At 50.3% G+C, this 21,735-nt stretch overlaps 7 protein-coding genes across 7 annotated transcripts; 3 read left to right on the top strand and 4 right to left on the bottom strand.

Moving 5' to 3' along the window:
* Positions 1–526: 526 nt before the first annotated feature.
* BO83DRAFT_326595 (uncharacterized protein) lies at positions 527–1,789 on the bottom strand (the record flags this gene model as incomplete). Its single annotated transcript, XM_025528045.1, has 3 exons — positions 527–871; positions 937–1,210; positions 1,284–1,789. 3 exons carry the CDS (start codon positions 1,787–1,789, stop codon positions 527–529), a joined length of 1,125 nt encoding a protein of 374 aa, XP_025382138.1.
* Positions 1,790–2,850: 1,061 nt separating this feature from the next.
* Positions 2,851–4,363, top strand: BO83DRAFT_404096 (kinase-like protein; the record flags this gene model as incomplete). The annotated part of the gene is made up of 5 exons (XM_025533677.1): positions 2,851–2,894; positions 3,179–3,534; positions 3,619–3,893; positions 3,983–4,119; positions 4,234–4,363. 5 exons carry the CDS (start codon positions 2,851–2,853, stop codon positions 4,361–4,363), a joined length of 942 nt encoding a protein of 313 aa, XP_025382137.1.
* Positions 4,364–5,604: 1,241 nt separating this feature from the next.
* On the top strand, positions 5,605–6,609 carry BO83DRAFT_326599 (DUF3431 domain-containing protein; the record flags this gene model as incomplete). Its single annotated transcript, XM_025528046.1, has 3 exons — positions 5,605–5,852; positions 5,907–6,512; positions 6,561–6,609. 3 exons carry the CDS (start codon positions 5,605–5,607, stop codon positions 6,607–6,609), a joined length of 903 nt encoding a protein of 300 aa, XP_025382136.1.
* Positions 6,610–7,446: 837 nt separating this feature from the next.
* BO83DRAFT_383588 (phosphatase PAP2 family protein) lies at positions 7,447–9,003 on the bottom strand. The gene is made up of 2 exons (XM_025532505.1): positions 8,666–9,003; positions 7,447–8,608 (listed from the first exon to the last, which is right to left on the bottom strand). The coding sequence occupies exons 1-2, from the start codon at positions 8,773–8,775 to the stop codon at positions 7,612–7,614; spliced, it is 1,107 nt and encodes a 368-aa protein (XP_025382135.1). The 5' UTR covers positions 8,776–9,003; the 3' UTR covers positions 7,447–7,611.
* Positions 9,004–10,043: 1,040 nt separating this feature from the next.
* On the bottom strand, positions 10,044–13,373 carry BO83DRAFT_373113 (putative kinesin family protein (KlpA)). The gene is made up of 6 exons (XM_025530016.1): positions 13,170–13,373; positions 12,974–13,115; positions 12,587–12,919; positions 12,095–12,226; positions 10,476–12,040; positions 10,044–10,422 (listed from the first exon to the last, which is right to left on the bottom strand). The coding sequence occupies exons 1-6, from the start codon at positions 13,185–13,187 to the stop codon at positions 10,246–10,248; spliced, it is 2,367 nt and encodes a 788-aa protein (XP_025382134.1). The 5' UTR covers positions 13,188–13,373; the 3' UTR covers positions 10,044–10,245.
* Positions 13,374–13,687: 314 nt separating this feature from the next.
* Positions 13,688–16,676, top strand: BO83DRAFT_412769 (coronin). Its single transcript, XM_025534435.1, has 9 exons — positions 13,688–14,000; positions 14,054–14,082; positions 14,142–14,201; positions 14,267–14,409; positions 14,464–14,512; positions 14,585–14,688; positions 14,754–15,215; positions 15,265–15,973; positions 16,027–16,676. Exons 1-9 carry the CDS (start codon positions 13,967–13,969, stop codon positions 16,222–16,224), a joined length of 1,788 nt encoding a protein of 595 aa, XP_025382133.1. The 5' UTR covers positions 13,688–13,966; the 3' UTR covers positions 16,225–16,676.
* Positions 16,677–16,808: 132 nt separating this feature from the next.
* BO83DRAFT_350191 (uncharacterized protein) lies at positions 16,809–20,941 on the bottom strand. Its single transcript, XM_025528894.1, has 6 exons — positions 20,416–20,941; positions 20,230–20,339; positions 19,779–20,167; positions 19,445–19,724; positions 18,372–19,377; positions 16,809–18,306 (listed from the first exon to the last, which is right to left on the bottom strand). The coding sequence occupies exons 1-6, from the start codon at positions 20,457–20,459 to the stop codon at positions 17,238–17,240; spliced, it is 2,898 nt and encodes a 965-aa protein (XP_025382132.1). The 5' UTR covers positions 20,460–20,941; the 3' UTR covers positions 16,809–17,237.
* Between the last annotated feature and the right edge of the window lie 794 nt (positions 20,942–21,735).

Raw genomic sequence — 21,735 nt, 5'->3', positions numbered from 1 at the left:
ATTTACTTTTGAGATGGCTGAGTAATCTCCAATCTCGTCCCTGGATTCTACCTAAACTCTGACAGGTCAGACGAGTGGTGGAGATCTTATATCTGTCGGAATAGTACTCCGTACTATTTAATTACTGCCAAATGGGTAAATATGCCTAAATAAAGTACAACAAGAATATGGGAATACGAAATTCGATTGCACGGGTTGCTGGCTACTCTGTACAATCTGAGAGCGCAAGCATGGAATTTACAGAGTTGTTTGCGTGACATACTACCGATGAGCTGGCGAGCTTTATCTAGTTGTAACTAGCTTTCCGAGGATGTAACTTGCAAGAGTAGGGGGGTATAGGTCAACCATATTTCATGGAAAGAGTCATATTGTTCAGACAGAAAGCGGGGAAGTCCTTCCTCCCAGCTACTAGTATTCTCTTTGACTGAGACAGAAACCTTGGACCGCCAGATTTATCCTCCGTTGCGAACATAGACTGTTTATGCGGTTGAACAACACAATAGAGCTATCGAAATTCTGAGTGCCTTCACGAACAAAATGTCTCATGAATTCGAAGACAGTTCCACATTTGCGCCAGACTATTATGAGAAGTTGAAAGACAGAGGCACACCGAGCAAGTATCGCGCGCGAGCATACCAGCCTCTAAGTAATCAGTAGCGTGCTCCTTCTTGACCATCGGTCTTAGTGGAGCCTTGGTATCTCCCACAGCCTGACTGCACATATATAACAGGAAAAGCGGGATGTTCGTCTCTCTCGCGCCCGGAGTATAGAAGTCGTGGAGAGGACTCTTCAGCACAACCAACTCTTTGCCATCGAAGTAAGCGATCAAAATTCTCGCCTTCAGATTGTTTGTGCATGATGTCAAGAGAACCTAGAATGCCTCTATTAGTTGGGAAGATTCAAGAGGAAGCTGATTTTGGGGAGACATCAACTCACCGGAGCCACAACGTGGTCTTGCAGCTCTACCCTCCCAAGCCGGGTCCTCATGACGCCGACTAGAACGAGAAGTTCGGAACGGAGGATGTTATTATCGCACACTCCCTCATGAGTCACGATCAGGTTTATGTGAGGAAGTTCCTGGCCCTCGGGCAGGTTCGGATACCAAGCATCGTCAAAGCTGAGAGGTGGTGAGGCCAGAGGATCACTACCAGGGTTTGTGAACATAGCCATATCCATATAACGTTCCTTGATTATGGTATTATTGAAGGACCTGGCGGATGGGTGCTTGTCAGTATGCATAGCTATCATGGAATATTTACGTATATACGCAGTGGTTAACTGACCTTCCGAACCAGCCTGACAGATCTTCGAGCGTAGCTCTGTCCCCTGTGGTTCTCCTTGCGTGTGATGTAAATTCCCAGAGGAACACGCTGGACAGGAGAAGCCCAGAGTCGTCACTTTCCGGATCAAGCTCGCCGGTCGATTCACGCGACCTCTCTTTATCGAGGTCTGCGAAGCACGCCTCATTGACTTGAACGCTTTCTTTAGTATCCGGGTCGTCAAGGTTAAGGGGAAACTGCTCGAGCTTGTCCAAGGTCCAAGGCTTGAAATAAGTCTGTGCAGTAGCCGGTGAGCCACCGTCGGTGCGCAGCGTGAGGTCATGGTACCTGATGTTGTAGCGGGCGGCGTGTTCATTAGTGAGGCTGGTCAACGGCAAGAGCTTGACAGACCGGTGCACTTCTCGAAGGTTATTAAGAATCTCCTTCCGCGCTTCTTTGAAGGTCTCATCGTTGTCCTGCCTTTTCTCTCTGGAACGCCTCAACGTGCCAAACAAGTTCCGAAGTGACATTTCGGGGACACAATTATTGTCGATTGGGCCTGAGAGAAACAGAAAGGTGTCTTGGGGAAAAAGCCCGCAACTTCAATCAAGGAGATAATTCTTGCCTATGACTCGCAAATGAGGTAGAATGTGTGTTATTCAGGAAGACACGGAGTGGCTCTCACAACCATGGATTCAGCTGAGCTACTAGTAGTGAGAAAGGCAAACCAACATTTTCTGCCCGAGTTTTTGCCAATCATCACGATTATACAGAAGAGCTGAGCTCTGATGATTGTCGATGTTGTAACTAGAGAGTTGATATGTGGGACAGTCATCTTACGAAATGTCCTGGCGTTGGTTATGAAAGACGAGGTTAATGTGGACTCCGTGACGTGAAATAAGGATCAATGTCCTCCTCGACGATCACCATCTAACCTATGCGCCATCCACCAACCAACCAATCATTTATACCACATAATGACTCGCGCGCGCCTCAAACAACAGCTTACAGTACTGAAATGCAACCACGCAATCGGCGGCGCAATAACTCCCCGTGTTTTTCGCTCCACGCCATTTTTAGCTACACTTATAAGCAGATGGAAGACAATGATCCCTTTCATTACCATACGGTAGGCCATCAGGCAATCGACATTCCGACGGTGAACAGACTTCCTGCTCTCGTTCGAGCAAAAAATAACGTTGGCAACAAAGGTGAAGCTTTATTTTGGAAGACAGACGCTGCCATATGCTGCGCTTGCGTAGGACTTCGAAGCCAGCGATAGAGAAACCCTAGCCGCACTTAGAAGCGCGTTTGACAGCTTTCATTATAGTTAACATATTGCATCACCTGTAGTGTCTTCATAAGCCAAGTAATTGCCCATCCATGATGGTTTGCCAAGCGAAGCATTGTTGGTCAAAAAATTATTGGGCATTGCAGGGGTAAGGGGCAAGAGGAGGTATTACCCCCTACCCCTGCAATGCCCAATCATTTCTCCACGCGCAGCTCCGGGTGACAACAGTCGGATAACCACCCATGGATAATCTCAAGACTTGTGTATTACTGCTAGCTACGGGGACGGGTTGCTACCGTGATGGACGCCAGAACTCAACCGGGATATGTTACTCATTTGGAACAGTATGTTCTTCAACTTCAGTCTGTCATAAGAATGTGGCAGCCTTATGTTCCAGAACATGTAATCCGCCAGTCGCCTGCTGTTTGGGAGCAGCATATTCCAGCTGAAAGGTCATTAGGGATACTACAACCATCGATACATAAAAATTCAGATGCTCCAGCATCTGAAGGGGGTTGTGTCAAGACGAAGCCTTGCTTTGCAAGCATATATTAAAAGAGTACCAAGAGCAAAGGATTGGACGTGCTCTCTTAAACCTCCGCAGTGTATCCTGGACCTGATATTCCAGCTCAATACCAGCGCAACCTCAACGAAAGAACAAGTCATTGAAGCTCAATGCTAGCTTGCATCAAGGAAAAGGTGATACTTCTCAGTCTGAACTGAAAACCCTCAGACTCATATCCGGCAAGAACCCCAGTCATACGGGCTATCCCTTTGTTCGACGTCTCCTTGATTCATTTCAGTTCCAACATGAGTCAAGAAAATGTCAGACTTTGGTATTTGAGCCTCTAAGAGAGCCCCTTTGGCTTTATAAAACCAGGTTCATAGGGGATACTATACCCTCAGATGTCTTGAAAATCATGGTTCAAATGATTCTCCAGGGGCTAGATTATCTCCATACCGAGTGCCATGTTATACACACAGGTATGAAGCGAATCCCAACACGGAGATTGTATTAACAATTTGATGTCAGATCTGAAGCCGGATAATAAATGGTCAAAATTGGAGACTCATCAATATTGGCGAAGGATGCTGAGGATGAATACAAAAACCCACTCCCACAAAAGACCTACCACGATGGGCGTACTATCTACTTATCACGAAATAACTACGGACTGACTAGCAAGACTACTGGAATGATTCAGATCACAGGTTTTGATCTATCTGTTAGGGGTGACAGGCCCAATTTTGGGTGCATACAAGCAGAAATATATCGTGCACCAGAAGTCATTCTCGATGCTGGCTATTCATATAGTGCTGATATATGGAACCTTGGCGTTATGGTATGCTTCCTCCTGGAGTCGTTTAGTAGTTTCTCCTAACCTTCAACACTTGGTCATGGGATGTGCTCGAGGGCAACGCTCTCTTCTAGGACATTGATCCACTTCATGTCGGTTGCTATAATGAGCAGAACCACTTTGCACACATAATAGCACTACTCGGACAGCCTCCAAAGAAATTATTGGACACTGGTAAACGAACATCACGTTTCTACGCACTATCAGGCATGTAACTCTAGTTAATGCCTCTGACAATTTTACTAATCGACCATTGGGGAGTTTACCGGTCCAACTGTCGACTCATCGAGGTTTAACTTTGAACGTTCTCTCAGCAAGATCAGAGGCTAAGACAGAGAATGTTTATAGAATTTATCCGAACGATGATCAAATGGAATCCACAAGAACGAAGCACGGCAAGGGAGTTACTTCAGGAACCGTGGCTTCATACTGGTCTGAGAAAAATTGTTGTCTAAGATTTTCGAAGTTTTGATGTGTACATGTACATTCCAGCAAGCGGCGCCTGCTATATTGAATATACTAATTTCATATAATTTATCAGCTAGATTAGGTTCATAGCTGTTCTGACTATTCCTTGGCGAGGGCAGATTGTTCCCACGGCTATATTCTAGGGGTGTGACCATAATTGTACAATAGCCTAATCACTCCTGAGTCCCTTGGACTTACCTCCACGAGTCGGGCATATGTAAAATACTAGTCAGTCCATGCCTCCGACGGAGTATTCTTAGAATGTCGCCAGGAAATACTGATGATCATTGTATTCAAGGAGAGAAAGTTGGGGATATCTTGGATGCATGCCATGGTCACCAGATCCTGCACCCTCCGTTACTTCTTGCATCGTATCGTGGAACCATCATCCACTTCGTATCTCACCAACAGGGAAATACCTCGTATCTTATGCAGTAAATGCAATTATCATCACGTTCAGAATAGAACCTAGATTTGTTCGCATACTCCACTAGATACTGGACAACGGCCCCATATCACAATGTGATCTTGCAGCTTCTGACGGGTGTCAGTTCCCAGGAATTACAAGTTAGACAGATCGGGAATAAGTTTTTCTACTGGTAAAGCCGGCCGAGGAAAGGAATCTGTGTTTTCATTATAGTTACTGCTTGGACTAATCTGCTAAACATTTCCTAGACCTTGATGAATCGATCTCTTTGATCCATTACGCCTCATATGTTTTCAGCCAGGATAGAGTCTAGAAATACCGCAACTCTAAACTTTGAATTCATCCAAACTTGGCTACAGCCAAGTCTCTCTAGTGTGTTGACAGTGCAATACACGTGGGTCAAACTGAGTACTTCTTACACTTGGATGCATCAATAAGCCTCAGCTGACGCGACCACTTGCCTCCTGGGCACCACTAGCCAATCCTGAACTCGACGACTCACAATAGAATTTTCCGAAAAGCTCTTTTAGCCTCAAAGTTCTTGGGTGCATACCAATTAAAAATCCAATCGTGTGGTCCAACCAGTGGCATCGGGGATGCCTTTTCCGCGCATTCCAAACCCATCGCAATGCAGGTATGCTGCGATCCGTAGGTATGTAAGTGTTTCAGCAACACGGATAAGACACCTAACCCGAAGCCTGCCATGCATTACAGATAAGATTGAATGCTTCGAAGGTTACATATGAAAGAGTGAGAATTTGCTGCGATTTTCCCGCCTCTGCTTCTTACCTGCCACTCACCATGCGAAGGCCATCGCGCTTTCAACTGTACATTTGTTTATTATTTCTCATTATATCGATACCCTTGGCAGGCCACCTTAGAGATCTTTGCGACCAGTATCGTGCAAAAGAGTACATAGTTGATTGGTTCAGTCTTGAGCGGACCAGTCAAGTGACAATATCTTCTCCAGGTCAGACTGGCGACAAGGTGATCGTGGCTGCGAAGCTACAGGATGAGCAGACAGAATGGATTGAACAAGAACTACCCGAGTAAGCAGTTTAACATTTCTCAACAGTTACAAACTGTTCACTAATCATACACAGCTGGCAACGAGCTATCTACATCGTCAACCCATTACAAGAAGTTGCAGCTGATGCCCAACAACTTACGACACCCCTTAACAAGGGCCATGAATCCATGGCTTACCTAACATACCTTATTGATCACTATGATAGACTCCCTTCCACCATTGCCTTTATCCATTCGCATCGCTCGGGCTTTCTTCGAGCCTGGCATGTTGATGCACCTTTGCATGATAATGTATGGTCTATGAGAGCCCTACAGCTGGACTTTGTCCGGCAGAATGGCTATGTCAATCTACGATGTAACTTGAATCCAGGGTGCAAGGCCATATACCATCATGTAACGCGTGATATCTTTACGGAAATCTTCGAAGGCACCAGCACACCGCCACTAAACGGGACTGATCTTGCGCTTGGAAGTGACAAACCCGCCATGCAAATCCCTGACACGGTTGCGGCAGCATGTTGTGCGCAGTTTGCAGTATCTCGAGAGCAGGTGCTTCAGCGACCACGCGAAGACTATATCAAGATACGGCAGTGGATTATCCACACGCCGCTGGATGATGCTCACAGTGGGAGGGTTATGGAATATCTTTGGCATATCATCTTTGGCAAAGAATCTGTCTAGTAAGTTGGATTTCTGCTGGTAGTGGAGTGATGCTGACCTCGGCTTAGTTGCCCAGATGAAGAAGTCTGTTACTGCCAGGTATATGGGCTATGTTGATAGACTACGTGCTAAGCATTTTGTGTAACAAGCATCTTGTGAATATGTTAAACTGCTCTCTTACTGTTCCTATACTTTTAATTAGCCCTTGTATTCATTAGTAACAATAGTCAATCTTCACGGCCTATTTACTTGGCGCAAAGCACCAAGCAGACAATCAAAATATAACAACTAGACAGGCCCTAAACCACGGCCCCAAACACCGATGGCAATCACCCTGACACCCCACGCGACCAGCATAGGTGATCCTCCCTCTATCAGCCTAATACCCTCGTATTCCCTACTCTGTACATCCATCCATCCCGCCAATTACCCTCCTCCTCCCTCCTGCTATCTTATCCATGCACGGCTGCCTAGCATCACCACCACCACCTGCAAGCCACGACCCATAACTTCCCAAAGGGTTCGGAAGTTCGGACGCCCGAAATAATTACACCCCAAAATACCCTATACACCTATCTCTTCTCCTCACTACGCATGGCTTCCTCTGAAAATTGACCGAATGAATTAGATACCTCAGGAATCCCCCATCACACCCTTCAAGAAAAGTATTTTGTATACCAGTATGAAACCAGAACTATCCCACGTGCCACATCCAAGCACCCCCATTGCACCGAAAACCGTGGTTTGAATAGAATTTCTCTGGGTCCGGACCCACGGCCCAAATTGAGAAATCTACTCGGCAAGATCTGCGAGTGGGTCTAGCTAAGCCCGTCCCTGAGTTGAGGTGCTCTCAAGACAGGTTGCCGTGTTGGTCAGCATTTGCTTGTACTTTGACTTTCTGTGAAGAATTAGCCTGATTGATATGGTAGAGTCAGGCGATAGGATGTATGCCCGTGTTCTTCTGGTGGTGGTGGTTGACTCCAATCTGCAGAATCCACTTTTATCCTGGCACGGCGCTATCGTTCACCCGTTGTATTGACAAGGGGAATGTACATACAATAAATAATCTTCCAGATGCAATATACGTACCTAAACCAAACCTACTACTCAAGCTACTAGCTAAGCACCTCCCATAACTCCCCGCGAGGCACGCATAGCACCGAGCTCTAGATCCTGATACCCATCTCTACTACCTTCCATATTTCTACTCCCACTTCCAGTACATACTCCATCTCCAAAACCCGCCCCAAATGCCCCAACCCTCTGTCTAGGCCCCCAAGCCCATCCACCATACCCCTGTCCCGCAGGAGCATGATACCACATAAATCCCAAGATAGCAAACACAATCCCAATCAAACTACCCCCCAGGATATCCCACCCAGCGTGCATGTAGTCCATATACCGCGACGCACAGATATAGAGCGCACCACCAACAGGAACTGCAATGAGTACAAGGAGATACAACGGCGGAGCAGCCACCGCCGACGCCCTGCTGAAAGACGACTCCGTCTTCTTATGGCCATCTCCAGCGCTAAAAGACATAGAGCGAACAGGAACAGACACCGCGAACTTAGCGCCCAGCCACAGAGACAGATACAGCAACCCCGCCCAAGCGAAGGAAGAATGCCCGGATGGAAAAGCAGCAAACCCGGCTTTGATGACAGTCGCATCGGGGTTCTTGCAAATAGCCGATGTTACCATAACCGGTGACTCTGTACGCTGGAGACCCAGTCCACCAACAGCGTAGGTAGTGAGGTTGGCTAGATCGGGCTGGCAGCGGGCGAGAAGGTCCGGTCGTGGTTTACCCACTACGTCTTTCAGACCGGATGTGAGGAAAAATGCACCCGCGAGACTCAGGGCTAGGCCTAGCCATCCGGCGTGCCATTCCCAGAGACGACGGGGCCAGGGGAGGGGGATGAAGAGGCAGATTGCTGCGATGAGGACGGCGGGGACGACGCAGCAAACGATCCCGACGGTTGTGATGGAGACGGTGTCGGATTTGAGGGGGTAGGAGATGTTTGCGTCGTCGAGGGAGAAGACATGTTCGGAGCCGGTGATTTTGTAGAGGATTCCACCTGTGATTACGAGGATACTGGTGTTGTGAGATGCTTTAGTACTGTGATTTTTAGACTGTGATTTTTAAGATGAGGGGAATGTAGGAGGGTTGTCGAACATGATGAATGCCCAATCCAGCACGTATGAGGCTATCACACCCTTTGAAGTTCGTCTGGGCTGAGTGGCCAGCATATCGAAGTCTGCATCGGCTTGTGGTGTTGATGCCATGGTGGTGACTTTGGAAGTGTATGGAGATGCCGTAGAAAGTGATTCCCAGTGATTCTATTACGGCTGTGTCTGCCGTGGGAACCTTTACTACTTATAACAGTAGGTCATGCCCCGCCGCAGATCTCAAAGAAGCCTATCCATTGTCAGTCCCTTAAATTAGCACGGGATTGTTGGACCCGTTTTTACGATCCAAAGTCTGGATGCCCTGGCGGATACCATAAATAGCCGAGTGGTACAGCTTAGTCCCGACCATAAGAGGCATGATTGTCGTTTTAAACCGTGCAAGCATTGAGCTAAGCATTGTCAAAGTGCACATCCTAATGCTTCTGCCTAACGTGGCTGGGGGCTATGTAACACAAAATTGTAAGTGAGTTCGTAGAAATAAGCTTCGGGAGCGAGTCTTAGCGGAACTTTCTGTTACACGCACTCTATCGTTCGGAGAACCATGGCTATGAAACTTAGGCAAAAGCAGGAGTGGGATAGTGAAGGACATGCATCTTGTTGTAATCAAATAGTAGTCATTACCCATGGAAATTGGGAGATGTTTATCTCAGCCAGCTCCATAATCTCCAGCACAATTCTCGCAGCCTCTCCCAATTTATCCTACACACTAGCAAGATACTCACAAACTTATATAATTTTCTAGCTTCGACTCCTGGGCCCCTCTTCTGCAATTTCAGTTATAACGCCATCGGTCCCCTCGTTCCAATATCTTTACAGGGATGTCCTCCCACATCCAACCAGCATCAACGACAGCACAACAACCCTACAACCTGCCGATATCATGCACGATGATAAGCACAACATTTTCAAAAGGACTTATTCAAAAAAATCTACGCTGAGGATGAGAGTGTCGATGCACGGGTCTCAAAGTCAATCGGAATATTCGTAAGGGAGAAGGTTGTAGAGACTTGCTAGTAGTCTGCCTGCGGCTGCGAGGCGCGAGATGAGGGTTTGCTGGATCAAAGAGAGAAGAGTGTCTGGTGACTCGTAAGTAATTCACATAGCCCGCTGTTATTTGTTCTATTTTCTGCCCCCACCCTACATATCATCGTACAGGGTCTACCCTCTGCCGTTGTCACGTATGGTCTTCGATAGCGAGGAGTAGTGAGTACGAAGCTGCAGGAAGATCATGATGCTTTGCAAAATTTCCATCTATATTCTCTTTGTAGAGTGGTGGATTAGAAATAGACGAGGTCTACTTCTATTTACACTGACTCAAGCTTAAGCTGACGGGTGATTGACGACATAAACCAAGGCATGTATGTACGCACTCGATTCATATTTATTTGAACCGGACTAAACTGCCAACAAAAGAATCGGCATAATATTAAGCCAATAATATCCACAGGTATAAACAAAACAGGCTGATGTCTCACTCCCAAGAGAGGAAAAGCAACTCCCAAACACCCCTGCCAAGGCCTGGATCATAAAGGCCACACAGAACAGAAAATCAAAAGGTATCATAGATTAGGAATCACGAACGCGCGCTTGCCGTTTGGCCGTCCCAATATGCGTGTTATGTACCTTGGTCGCAAATTTGAGACTGGTCAACGTTTCCGCCAGATGTGCCTGCAGCGGGCTGACCATGACAAACATGAGAGTCTTGGAGTTACCTCCCAAGGAAAATTGAAGGAGATACGTAAGCTGCATGCAAGTCAGTTATTTCGCTACTGAATAATCGAGTCAGAAATACGAACCTTGCTGTTCCTGTAGGGAATATGTCCGCCCTCTTTGCCCTGTCCAAGGGCAGCGATAACATCTCCCAAACAGCTCAAGCTGCGGTTAATGTTTTGCGTCTCTTTCAAGCGTTCACCTGTCGCACCACTGTGGCTCAGACGTTCACTACCGGCCAAGTCAACCAAGTTGAGTGTTCCTTCGCTGCGTTCACCAGTAATGTCATTCTCACCGATCAATTTGAGAATGAAGACTGAGTGAGACCGGGAGGATCGCTCGTTGGCCTTGGTAGCTGCAACAGAGCGGTTGGAAGCGGCCCGCTTTAGGATTGTCTCGACCATCTCAGGAGACTCCAACCGGACAGTAGTGACATCCGTGATGATCGTCTTCCCTCTTTGCATGTCATGGCGGATATCCAGCTTCTTCTTGTCCAGTTCTTCAGGGTTACCAAGAAGGTCATTCAGATTCTCGTTGTACACCTCAACGAAGTTACCCTCCATAGTGTACCGCCAGCCCTTCTCTTCCAGGCCAGTAGCTGTTTCATAGATCTGGTGCACTGCACGAGGAATCATACCGTCGAGCGAAGACATCGTGTAAGTCTTTCCACTACCAGTCTGACCGTAACAGAAAATGCACACGTTGTATCCGTCCAGGGCGCTTTGGACAAGTTGGCTGATCTCATCGAAAACCTCGGCATTCTGCGTTGACGGTCCGAAAACACGATCGAACGAAAAGTTGCTGTTCTTTCTTGTGATTGTACCGAGGCTGCTCTTCTCTTCTGGGCCCAGTACGGCAATCTCCTTGCTGTCCTCTGTCTCGTCGGGATACTGAATCTGAGCCGAGCCAGTGGGAGGGTCGGAAGGCAGTGATGGCCGGACTCGACAAAACACGCGAATGTTGCCTTTGAGTTCTTGCACCTGATTGTGAAGTTTCCTTCTCAGGGTCTCTTCCTTCCGCAGCTTGTCTTTCGTAGCGTTGGTCTCGGCCAGCGCATCCATCATCTGCTGATTCAAGCGCTCAAAGGCCTGGGATTGCTCCTCTCGTCCAGATTCGAGAAATTCAATTCTTGCCTTGAGTGCACGAACAGACGACTCCATTGTCACGCTATTGCTACTGGCCGTGTCCAGGTTCTGGCGAAGATCCCGGTTGCTCTTGCGCTCACGTTCAAGTTCTGCCCGCAGAGCTTGCATGTCATTATGAAGCGTCGCGATTTCTCGCTCTTTCCTCTCAAGCTCCATATTTGTCTTTTGCGTGTCAATGGCTGTCTGTGAGGTCATCTGACTGATTTCCCGAAGCCGAGCAGCTCTTTCGTCTTCCATTTCATGATCGAATCGTCTCTTTAGTTCACGGATCTCCTCTTGATGTTGCGAGGTCAATGATTCCAACTCCCTTTTAGCATCGAACCGCGCGGACTCCAGTTCTCTGCGCTGACGAGAGCCAATTTCGTCGATTTCCATCTCATGCTCTCTCTGCGCATCCTTCAGGGCATCCTCCGATGCTCCTAGTCGGACCTTAAGTGATTCCATCTCAACCCGAAGGGTCAGATTCATGTCGGTGATCTCCTTTCGAGAAGCCTCCAGCTCGCTGACTGTGAAATCCTCAGCTCAATGATGTTCGGCGTGCTTGTCGACAGGTTGCTTACCTCTAGATTTATACAGCTCGAGGGCTTCCTTCATGCCGGTACTCTCCTGTCCAGCTTGGCTCATCTTGGTCACAAAAGTGTTCATGAGATCCTCCATTGTCTTTTCGCGGCTTTCTTGATCCCACTCGGCACCTGTAGAAGAGTTAAATGTCTCAATCGTTGAATCTTTGGTAAGAAATTGCGGCAAAGGGGGTGGTTTCTTCCTAGCAGAGTGCTTTTTAGGAGACAAAATCTTATTCGGCGCAGCCTTGACTGGGGTAGTCGCGGCCGTGTTCGTCGAAGATAATGACCCAGCTGGCGCACCATGTGAAGGCAAAGGGGCAAAATTCGATTTGTGAGTGGGGGAGGGCTTGAGGTCCAACTCTTCCAGGGAAGTGCACAGTAAAGTGTCAGGACTGGTAGTGGGCCACTTCCGCAAAGCACGATTGCTTGACGTATCGCATGGGGCGCAAAAATATGCAGCAGAACGAACAAAGCACGGGGTGGGCCTACCCTTTCGTTTACCAAGTACAGTAGCGGCGGAGTCCTCCTCATCATGAGTATCCAACGATGTCGCGGGGCGAGGGATGCCGTGGCCGTTCGGTCTTCGGGAGCTGGCAACGGAGTGTGAGCGAGACATGCTGGTGTGTGGTCGAGCGGGGGGAACCCCGGAAATGGTTCCTTTTGATCGCGCGGATGTGGTGGCTGATCTGGTCAAGGTGGATGATGAGTGCGAATTAGCGCGAGTGTGGACTCTAGTGGTGCTGTTGACGCGCGACGATGCTGCTCCGGCTCCGGCTCTGCCAACCTCGGGTGCTTGCGTAGTACTTCTGGGACGAGATGGTTCTGTGACTGTCAGCTTCTGTTCGCTGCTCCGCTTCCACAGCTCCTGACACATACGCGACAGGCTCGTAGTCTTGCTGGTTACGGCGCCCGCAATGGTACCGGGTTGCAAAAGACCGGAGCGGGCATTTGTCGAGGCCGGATTCATCTCTCTTAGACCAGTGGGGATTCGTGAACGGGCGGACGATCTGGACTGTATCTGCCAATTTGTATCAGCACTCATCACCCGTCAAGTGCGATTGAAGGAATTCACCATATGGTCGTTCTCCATAGCTTCCACAGGCGGGCCAACTCGACCCCTGACAACTCGAGAAATTGTACGTCAAGGGAAGTACAATGGAAAGAAAAGCGCGTGTTATTGAATTAAAAAAGCAAAGACAATCAAATCCAAATCAGGCTGCTACCTGTTAGGGGCAGGAGTGCATCGCAAGTCGGGACGTCAGCGGGTCGTTTGGTGCAGGTCGAGGCAGCGCAGGTGAGTTAGTTTATCACGACGGTTCGATTGCCGGGCAGCTTTGGTGGGCGTTTCTGGAGTGACGGCGGGCGGTAAACAAACTGGGCTGACTCAGCCGGGCCCGGCGGGGTGCGCCATTGCCCCATCGGGCTAGAGGTAATGTCGGTCATGAATACAACAATACCGTTCTTGATTTACTTGGTTTGTGACGAACTTGCGCTGATAGATTAGGAGTAGAATATCGTTGGAGTAGACCGAGTTGTTTTTTTCAATTGTGACATTGCGCTTGCAGCATCTCCATTATCACTTCCGGCACTCTATAATTTGCCAGTGTCCCTTATCTTCCACTCCTCCTGCTGAGCCACACTGGTTCATCTCTGGCCCGCACGCGGGTGTGTCCACTTCCCACTTCCACTTCTCTCTCCCTGACTGGCTCCGTAACGGCGGCTGCTTTCAGACCGACAAGCTTTCCCCGTCCCCCCCAAATTCAAGGTCATTGAGACCCTTTTATCTCTCCCAATTGCCTCCATTTCTTTCATTGTTATTTGTTTTTGTGCCATTTCTTTCCCCCTGTGACCCTCTCAACTACCAGCATCATGTCTGGTCGATTCGTGCGTTCCTCGAAATACCGTGAGCTCCCTCTTCCCCTCCCCACAGGCTGCCCGCAATCTGACAGGTAGTAGGACACGTCTTCGGACGGCCGACGAGAAAGGTGCGCTACAAGCCCCTTGGACCCTTCACAGACTCGACATAATCTCACAGTCGTTGCAGGAGCAATGCTATGATAACCTTCGCGTTTCCAAGAACGCCTGGGATACCAACCTCGTCAAGGTTCGTCCGTTGTTGCCGCCGCCCCTAATCCACCACCTACCAGGTCCGTCTAACGCTACAACTAGGCCAACCCCAAATACCTCTCCGTGAACTGGGAAGCTGGTGGTGGAGGTGCATTTGCGGTCATTCCTCTGGAGGAGCGCGGGAAGCTGCCCGAGAGGATACCTCTTTTCCGGGGTCACACTGCCGTGGTCCTCGATACCGACTGGTGAGCAGTGGCTGTTGTGAACACCCTATCGTAGCACACGACCAACAGAACTAGGAACCCTTTCAACGATGACCTAATTGCATCTGGATCTGATGACGGAAAGGTATGAGCCCTCATAAAAGTCCCACGCCACCGCAGCGGCTTTGTCCACTGGTACTGATTGGTCGCATGATAGGTCTTCCTTTGGCGTGTGCCGGAGAACTTCACCCTGCGCCCTGATCTTGACCCCGATGAGATTCAAGATGTGACACCTGTTGGCAAGCTTTCCGGTCACCCGAAGTGAGTGAAATAGTCATATTACTCAAATGCTTGTGCTTTGCGAACACAGTCTAACGCCCCCTCAGAAAGATAGGTCATGTTCTTTTCAACCCCGCCGCTGAAAACATCCTGGCAACGGCCTCTGGCGATTACACGGTTAAGATCTGGGATATCGAAGCGGGCGCCCCCAAGCTGACCCTGAACCTGGGCGACATTGTGCAATCACAGTCGTGGAGCGCCAACGGCTCTCTTCTGGTTACGACCTCGCGAGACAAGAAGCTGCGCATCTGGGATGTGCGTCAGGAACGCCCCGCGCATGAGACACAAGGACACTCTGGTGCCAAGAACAGTCGCTCAGTCTGGCTTGGTGAGCACGACAGGATCGCAACCACCGGTTTCTCGAAAATGAGTGACCGCCAATTGGCTCTGTGGGATATCCGCGCTCCCCGGGAGCCCATCAACGGATTCAAGACCCTTGACTCGATCTCCGGTGTATGCATGCCTTTCTGGGACGAGGGCACTCAGTGTCTGTACCTTGCTGGAAGAGGGTAAGTCTAGAGAGATAACCAGGTATTGGCCGTGGCTGACAATGTCTAGTGACGGTAACATCCGCTACTTCGAACTCGAGAACGACAAGTTCGAATACCTTGCCGAATACAAGTCCGCTGATCCCCAGCGTGGTATCGCATTCATGCCCAAGCGTGGAGTCAACACTCACGACAACGAGGTCGCTCGTGCCTTCAAGACCGTTAACGATGGCTACATTGAACCTATTTCTTTCATCGTGCCCCGCCGTGCGGAGACTTTCCAGGATGATATCTACCCTCCTACAACCGGTCTGAAGCCTGCTATGGGCCCCTCCGAGTGGCTTTCGGGCAAGGAGGCCATCCCGCCTAAGATTTCTATGGCCAACCTTTACGAGGGTGAGGGTCTGAAGGAGGTCACCGGAGTGCAGGACGCCCCCACTTCCACCATGGGCGCCTCTGAACCTGAGGCGGCACCGGCTCCCAAGGCCGCCGAGCCCAGTCCCGTGAAGAAGGCACCCGAACCCGCCCCCGAGCCGACCCCGGTGGCCAAGCCCGCCCCGTCCATGAAGGAGCAGGGTGCCTCAATGGCCGCCATGGTCTCCAAGTTTGCCGACGATGAGGAGGCCGAGACCGTGGAGGAGGATTCGAGCTTTGAGGAGGTGCAGAAGCCCGTGGAGCGCCCTGCACGCTCTCCCGAAGCCTCATCTCCTTCGATCAAGGCCAGCCCATGGCACCAGAAGGAAGAGGAGGTCAAGACCCAGGCAGCAAGCCCTGCTAAGGTACGCAATCCCTATCCCCTAGCAAAATCCTTCCCACACTAACAACCCTGCAGTCTTCCCCCGTCATCACCCCCGTTGCCGCGCCCGCCGACATCTCCACTGGCGCTGCCGTCGCAGCAGACGCCGTCCAGCGCGAGATCGGAGCGATCAAGGACCTGATCGCCGAGCAGACAAAGACGATCGCCTCCCAAGCGCAGCAGATGCAGAGCCTGACTGCAGAGATCGAGTCCCTCAAGGCTAAGCTGGGCTAAGCCTATTGTTATTAGTTTCCAGAACCTTGGATCCTTTAATGTACTGTATTGAATTTCCTTAGTCGTTTGTGTTGTGCTGTCTACCATTATTATCCTTAACAACACACCCTAACACCCTATTATCGCTCCAAAAGCCCTGTCCCTCTTTCTGCCCTTCTATGTCCATAGCCCGTCATCGTTGTGTGTTATTATATTCTTGATGACCTGCAGCATGATCGCGATGTCAATGTCAATACGAATACCAGTGTTTCTCTGTCTTTCTCTCTCTTTTCTATGATGATTATGTTGTTGTCGATTCAACGGTGGCAAGCTTACTCGAGATTGAGGCGAAATTGGATAGAATGGAAGTATTTCAAGGCAAGTTAGGTTGGCTGTAGACAAGAAATATACCACCACGGTCTGTCCGCTTCATCAGCATTCTATTTTCAAGACTATCTCATAGAGAAGAAACAGATCAGGTTAAAAGTTTAAATATCTCACATTCTCCAGGCCTTCACCTCAGTAACAAACTACTAGGAGTAGTAAATAAAAATAGTATGTGAATCTTATCTACAACGCCATCCATATGAAATAGCTGCAGCTGGGGGGCGCCTGCAAGCACCATCTCTCTCAAATATACTAGATACTAATATGAACTCAATCCACCGGCAACGACCACGAATGCACGCCATGCAATTTCTGGGACCTTTTTTCTTTATGTTCCCTCTTGGTTGAGAATTTGAGACATGAGAATGTAAGAAGTGTTGGATGATGAGCGGTTGGATTAAAATGGAAAGTAATTTTTTCTTGGTGTTAGATTAGGAGGATATCCCGTAAGGATTCTCTTTTTTCTATGCTCTTTGGGTGACAAGAGGTAGGGAGGATATGGGTACTAGTATGGAAGTACCTTGGTTGGGAGTGAGTAAAGTGGTGTTAAGGGGTGGATTAGAGGTGTTGTGTTGTGCATGTGTGTGAGTAGTAGAAGGTGGGTGAACTGAACGGTCGTGAGGAATATAGGAGAAGTAGGAGAGCGATTACTTCCATCGACCTGCTTCACGCTCCTTCTCGACGCGCGCAGCTCGAGCGTCATCATTTTCTTCATCTTCGTACTTGTAACTAAAGCGACGCCCACCTGCCATGGCGCGGCCGTCTCGCTTGCGAGAAGACTTTCCAGCATCACGGTCTGCATGCATGGCCTCGCGACGTTGCTGTTCCTTCAGCATGCGCTCGCGATTCCTGGCCTCTCGTTCCAGAGTATGGGGGTCTTTCTCTGGCTCTGCTGCCGCTGCAGCTGAAGGTTTGTCCTCCTCACGGTCCCGCCTGGCGCGGCGGGACTGGCGGGAGGAGTATTCGCTGTTGACGGGGGATTCAGAACGGTCGCGGCGAGAGCGTTTACGGTCTCGGTCACGCTCCCTGTCGCGTTCTCGATGGCGGTCCCGATCACGATCACGATCGCGGTCGCGCTCTCTCTCCCTATCTCTGTCGCGGTCACGATCTCTTTCACGCTCTCGATAACGATCGCGATCACGATCGCGATCCCGACGGCGGGAGTCTCTATCTCGGTCTCGATCTCGATCTCGATCTCTGTCGCGGTCCTCGTCGCGACGGCTTGAGCGGTCCTTACCAGACCGGTAACTGCGGTCTACTGCATCACTGAGCTTGTTTCTGGAATCCTTTTCTTCGACCTTGGAAGAGAGATGATCGGGTCCGGCGGCGTCGCCGTTGCGACTCGGGCTGCGGCTCCAGCTACGGTGACGATGCGAACGATGCGACCGGCGACCGCTGCGTCTATCCCGCTCTCTGTCACGACGGTGAGTGGACCTTCTGGAATCTAGAGACGGGGAGCGGATACGAGGACCATCTTCTGCAGTGGATGGCTCTTCGTACTTGTCCTCCCGACGAGGCCTCCTTGGCCGATCTCGTCTACGCTCGGATTCTTCAGTGCCACGGTTGACACTCGGAGAACGTTCACGATACCGGCGGCGACTATCGGCACGAGATGGAGGAGATCGGGACCTGGATCTTGATGCCGATCTAGCTCTCGACTTCGATCTTGGAACGGACTGTGCGCGCTGGTCCTCTTGTCCTGGGGTTGGGGTTACACTGAGAAGGAAACATCAATATTGTGTCGGGCTTGCAATTGGTTGCATGTGGAACATTATTCATACCTTTGTGAGGCTTCGGGCCTCATGGGAGTCGCCGAGGAACGTCCATGGAAGTTCCGCTGCCGGAGAATGCTGGTGTTGGGAAGGCCTTCTCGCATGGCTCGGGGAGCTGCCGGTGCACCTTCAACACCCTGTCCACGAGGCTCGGGGTACATATTAGAGCCTGTCATAAACGGAGGACCGTGAAAGCCCCCAGGACGTGCGCCTGGGAAGGGACCGCGCATATAGCCACCTCTGCCAAAGCCAGGTCCCATAGGGCCACCCGACATGCCTTGTGCGGCGTGGACTTGGTCTAGACTATCAATTGTCGGTATCCCACGCAGCTGATTTTCTTCCTGACCTGAAAGCTCTTGTGTGAAGTCTCTATTGATGTTGGGATCAGATTCCCCGTTCTCACCCATGTTTTCGGCAGCAGCGGCAGCATCTCCCGCCGAAGCATCTTGAGCAGAAGTCACATCGCCACTTAGGGCATTCTCGCCGGCACCTTCCTTATTGGCTTCAGTACTGACCTCCCCGGACATGTCCCCAGATACGCCATCTTGACCATCACTAAGGGGATTATGGTTTGGGAAGTCTGGATAGTTAGCATTAGCAGGATGATTGGGTTGCATATGCCCTCCAAAACCACCGCGACCGCCGGCAAATCCTCCGCGGCCACGGCCACGAAACGCGCCTCTGCCATGACCGGCATAGGAGCCATTTGGATAATCTTGGCTAGGAAACTGCTGCGGCTGCATTTGAGCATGAACTCCGTTGGGTTGAGACATATTATAACCGCCAAATCCAGAGGGGCCCCCAAACTGCGGACCCATACCATTTGCGAAAGCATTTGGATTGAATTTATCTTGGCCTCCATTCCACATATTGTTCTGTGAGCCGTCCCATCCCCCATACATCCCCTGACCCGCGTCGAAACTCATTCCCATGTTCATGCCATTCATGTTCATCCCGTAGCCTCCAAACATACCCTGATTCGCGGCCATCGGGTCCATCGCCATGCCAGGCATTCCTAGCGCGCACGTCAGTTCATCAATCCAATGTCGCCTCGGGGCAAGAGATGACGAGCGGAAACTCACCCATAGCGTTAGGAAAGTTGAACATTCCATTGTTCATAAATTGGGCCATAGGATTGAAACCACTGTTGTTGTTCCAAGCCATATTAGGGAACATCCCGGCACCCATGCCGAAGCCCATGCCATTTGGGAGCATGCTCCCCGCCGGACCTTGGGACGCTTCGTCATCGTTGACTTGGTCGGTCTTGGCTTCATCGGCTTCGTTGCCTTCACCAGATCCGTCGTGTTCCGCATCCCCAGCGTCGTTCTGCGTGTCAGCAGGGACACTTGTAGACTGGTCATCCTGCGCGAGTGGAAGATTAGCCTAGATGTAGGCGATTGATGTTGGGTGACATACTTGGGCCTGGGCCTCTGTAGGTGCTTCGTCGCCCACACCTGGTGTGTTCTGCACATTCAGGTCTCCGGCTTCCGCGGGGTGGGCTGTTTCTACCGGCGGAGCATCGACAGATTCATTAGGTGCAGGGATTTCTTCAGGGGCTGGAACTTCGGCGGCGCTCGGCACCGCAGGTGTCTCCAGTTGAGCAGGAGTGCCGTCCGCGGTTGTTGCACCATTGGTGGTTGCGGGCGTCGCAGGGGTTGCTGACTGCCGCTCCTTCTCACGCTTCTTCTCTTCTGTACGCAGAAAGGCCTTCAATGTGGTGCGGAGCGCTTTGTTCGGCTTGCATAGATCGGGCGAGATGGGAGTATGTGCGCATACGGGGCAAGTCTCCGGGAGAGAAGCCTGGCCTATCGGGACATTGATTAGAATGGAACGGAAGTATAACACGGAGTCGTCAACGGATGCGTACAATGTTCGCAGATCGCTTGGTCGCAGCAGGGTAAGCGGAAGGCGTTCACGGCAAGCTTATTGCACATGGCGCATCGCAGCTTGAACGGGATCTCATCTTGGGTGAGAGAGCTGTATTGAAAGGCGAATTAGTTCTCAGGCCAAAGACATGTATGACCGAAGAGCGCAAGGCTGGAATATGACCTACCTGGCGATGTCCATCAAGCCCGAAGGCTGATCTGCGACAGCCATCGGGGATGACGAGGCTAGACCGGAGGGAAAGGAAAGTCCAGAAGAAAGGTGTCAATGTGCAGAAAAGGGAATAGTAGGCAGCCACACTGGCAAAGACAAAGAACGCGATCTAATTCGCCATCAATAGGAAGTGGCAGCCATTCCTGCTGGCGTCGCTCGGAAATGCAAAGCCCGTGAATCGACAATCGGGGTGAATGTCGCGATGGACAATCTGTGCCTGTTTGACCAAAATTGGAGGCCGGAGGCGGGCCGGAGCGGAACAACCGCCTGTCCGAGGCTTTCCGGCGCATCGCCCCGCCCTTCTGCTCTTCTTCTCCAGCGCCTGCGTTCGGTTGTTTCCTGACTGGAAGGTGACATCGATCATCTGGTTTTGCTGCTTGGTTGTCCGCTCCGTTACGCTGAAGTTGTTGGTGGATGCTCCTGGCGCTTAGAAGGATTGGGGATGTGGATGAGATCCTCTCTACGGAACAACTTGCTCACCATATCAACTACGGAAGTCCAGCCTCATCATCGTCCAGAACGTGCGGTTTGAAACAAGACTTTGTCATTTGCAGACCACTAAATAACTAAGGTTTGGGACCAGTCATAGGGAAATTCAAGGCGGCACGGCACACCGCCAACTGCAGAACTGGACCCCTGGTTGTCATCCATCATCCATCCCTGCTGCGCGCCACGAACTCAAGGCAGACGAGTTACCTTGCGACTACATTGTAGGATAGGATTCCAGATTCCAACCTGGGTTACGGAAGGGCCAGCGCTAGACCAACTCTGGGAAAGAATGCGTTCCCTAGCTCTATCTCTAAATTACCTACTAGGTAACTGTCAGAGAGAGGCAGATCTGCCTCTCATCCCCGACGGGCAAATCAAATGGACGCAAAGTACCGCCCAAGGGAAACCAGCGACGCGCTGTCAGATTAGATCAAGTTATTTACTCCCTCACCGAAGGGGTACTGCCATCAGATAGCAATAGCACAGAGAGATCCGACGGCGGCGATACCTTTGGTGGGTTTCTGCGCGCCAAATCGTCCTTCTCCCCCGATCTCTGGAGCTCTGTTTATCATCATCACGCGTTTTGGTGGGGGGATATCAACCAGAGGGATAGATAATATGATGAAAGGGGAAAGGAACAAAGACATGGAACAGGAACACAAGATAGGTGATGACATGACTATAAGAGACATAGTCACTAGCTCCCGCATGAGAGAGCTACTACCTACAGGGTCAGGGGGACACCAACATCCCGACTGAGCAACAAATGATACATGGGAGAAGCAGT

Source organism: Aspergillus eucalypticola (assembly GCF_003184535.1).
Source record: "Aspergillus eucalypticola CBS 122712 chromosome Unknown BO83scaffold_48, whole genome shotgun sequence".
In the NCBI taxonomy this organism is placed as follows: Eukaryota; Fungi; Ascomycota; class Eurotiomycetes; order Eurotiales; family Aspergillaceae; genus Aspergillus; species Aspergillus eucalypticola.
This window is presented reverse-complemented; position numbering and strand designations above follow the sequence as displayed.

Coding starts and splice junctions, on each gene's coding strand:
- BO83DRAFT_350191 (XM_025528894.1), bottom strand. CDS start 20,459: ATGGCTGTCGCAGATCAGCCTTCGGGCTTGATGGACATCGCCAG. Junction 19,725..19,778: donor CTACAGAGGCCCAGGCCCAA/GTATGTCACCCA, acceptor CCACTCGCGCAG/GATGACCAGTCTACAAGTGT. Junction 19,378..19,444: donor CAACTTTCCTAACGCTATGG/GTGAGTTTCCGC, acceptor CGTGCGCGCTAG/GAATGCCTGGCATGGCGATG.
- BO83DRAFT_412769 (XM_025534435.1), top strand. CDS start 13,967: ATGTCTGGTCGATTCGTGCGTTCCTCGAAATACC. Junction 14,001..14,053: donor CGTGCGTTCCTCGAAATACC/GTGAGCTCCCTC, acceptor GACAGGTAGTAG/GACACGTCTTCGGACGGCCG. Junction 15,216..15,264: donor CTGTACCTTGCTGGAAGAGG/GTAAGTCTAGAG, acceptor GACAATGTCTAG/TGACGGTAACATCCGCTACT.
- BO83DRAFT_373113 (XM_025530016.1), bottom strand. Junction 12,920..12,973: donor CAAGACTACGAGCCTGTCGC/GTATGTGTCAGG, acceptor TGACAGTCACAG/AACCATCTCGTCCCAGAAGT. Junction 12,227..12,586: donor TGTACTTGGTAAACGAAAGG/GTAGGCCCACCC, acceptor ACTCTTCTACAG/GTGCCGAGTGGGATCAAGAA.
- BO83DRAFT_383588 (XM_025532505.1), bottom strand. CDS start 8,775: ATGGCATCAACACCACAAGCCGATGCAGACTTCGATATGCTGGCCACT. Junction 8,609..8,665: donor CTGGATTGGGCATTCATCAT/GTTCGACAACCC, acceptor TAAAAATCACAG/TACTAAAGCATCTCACAACA.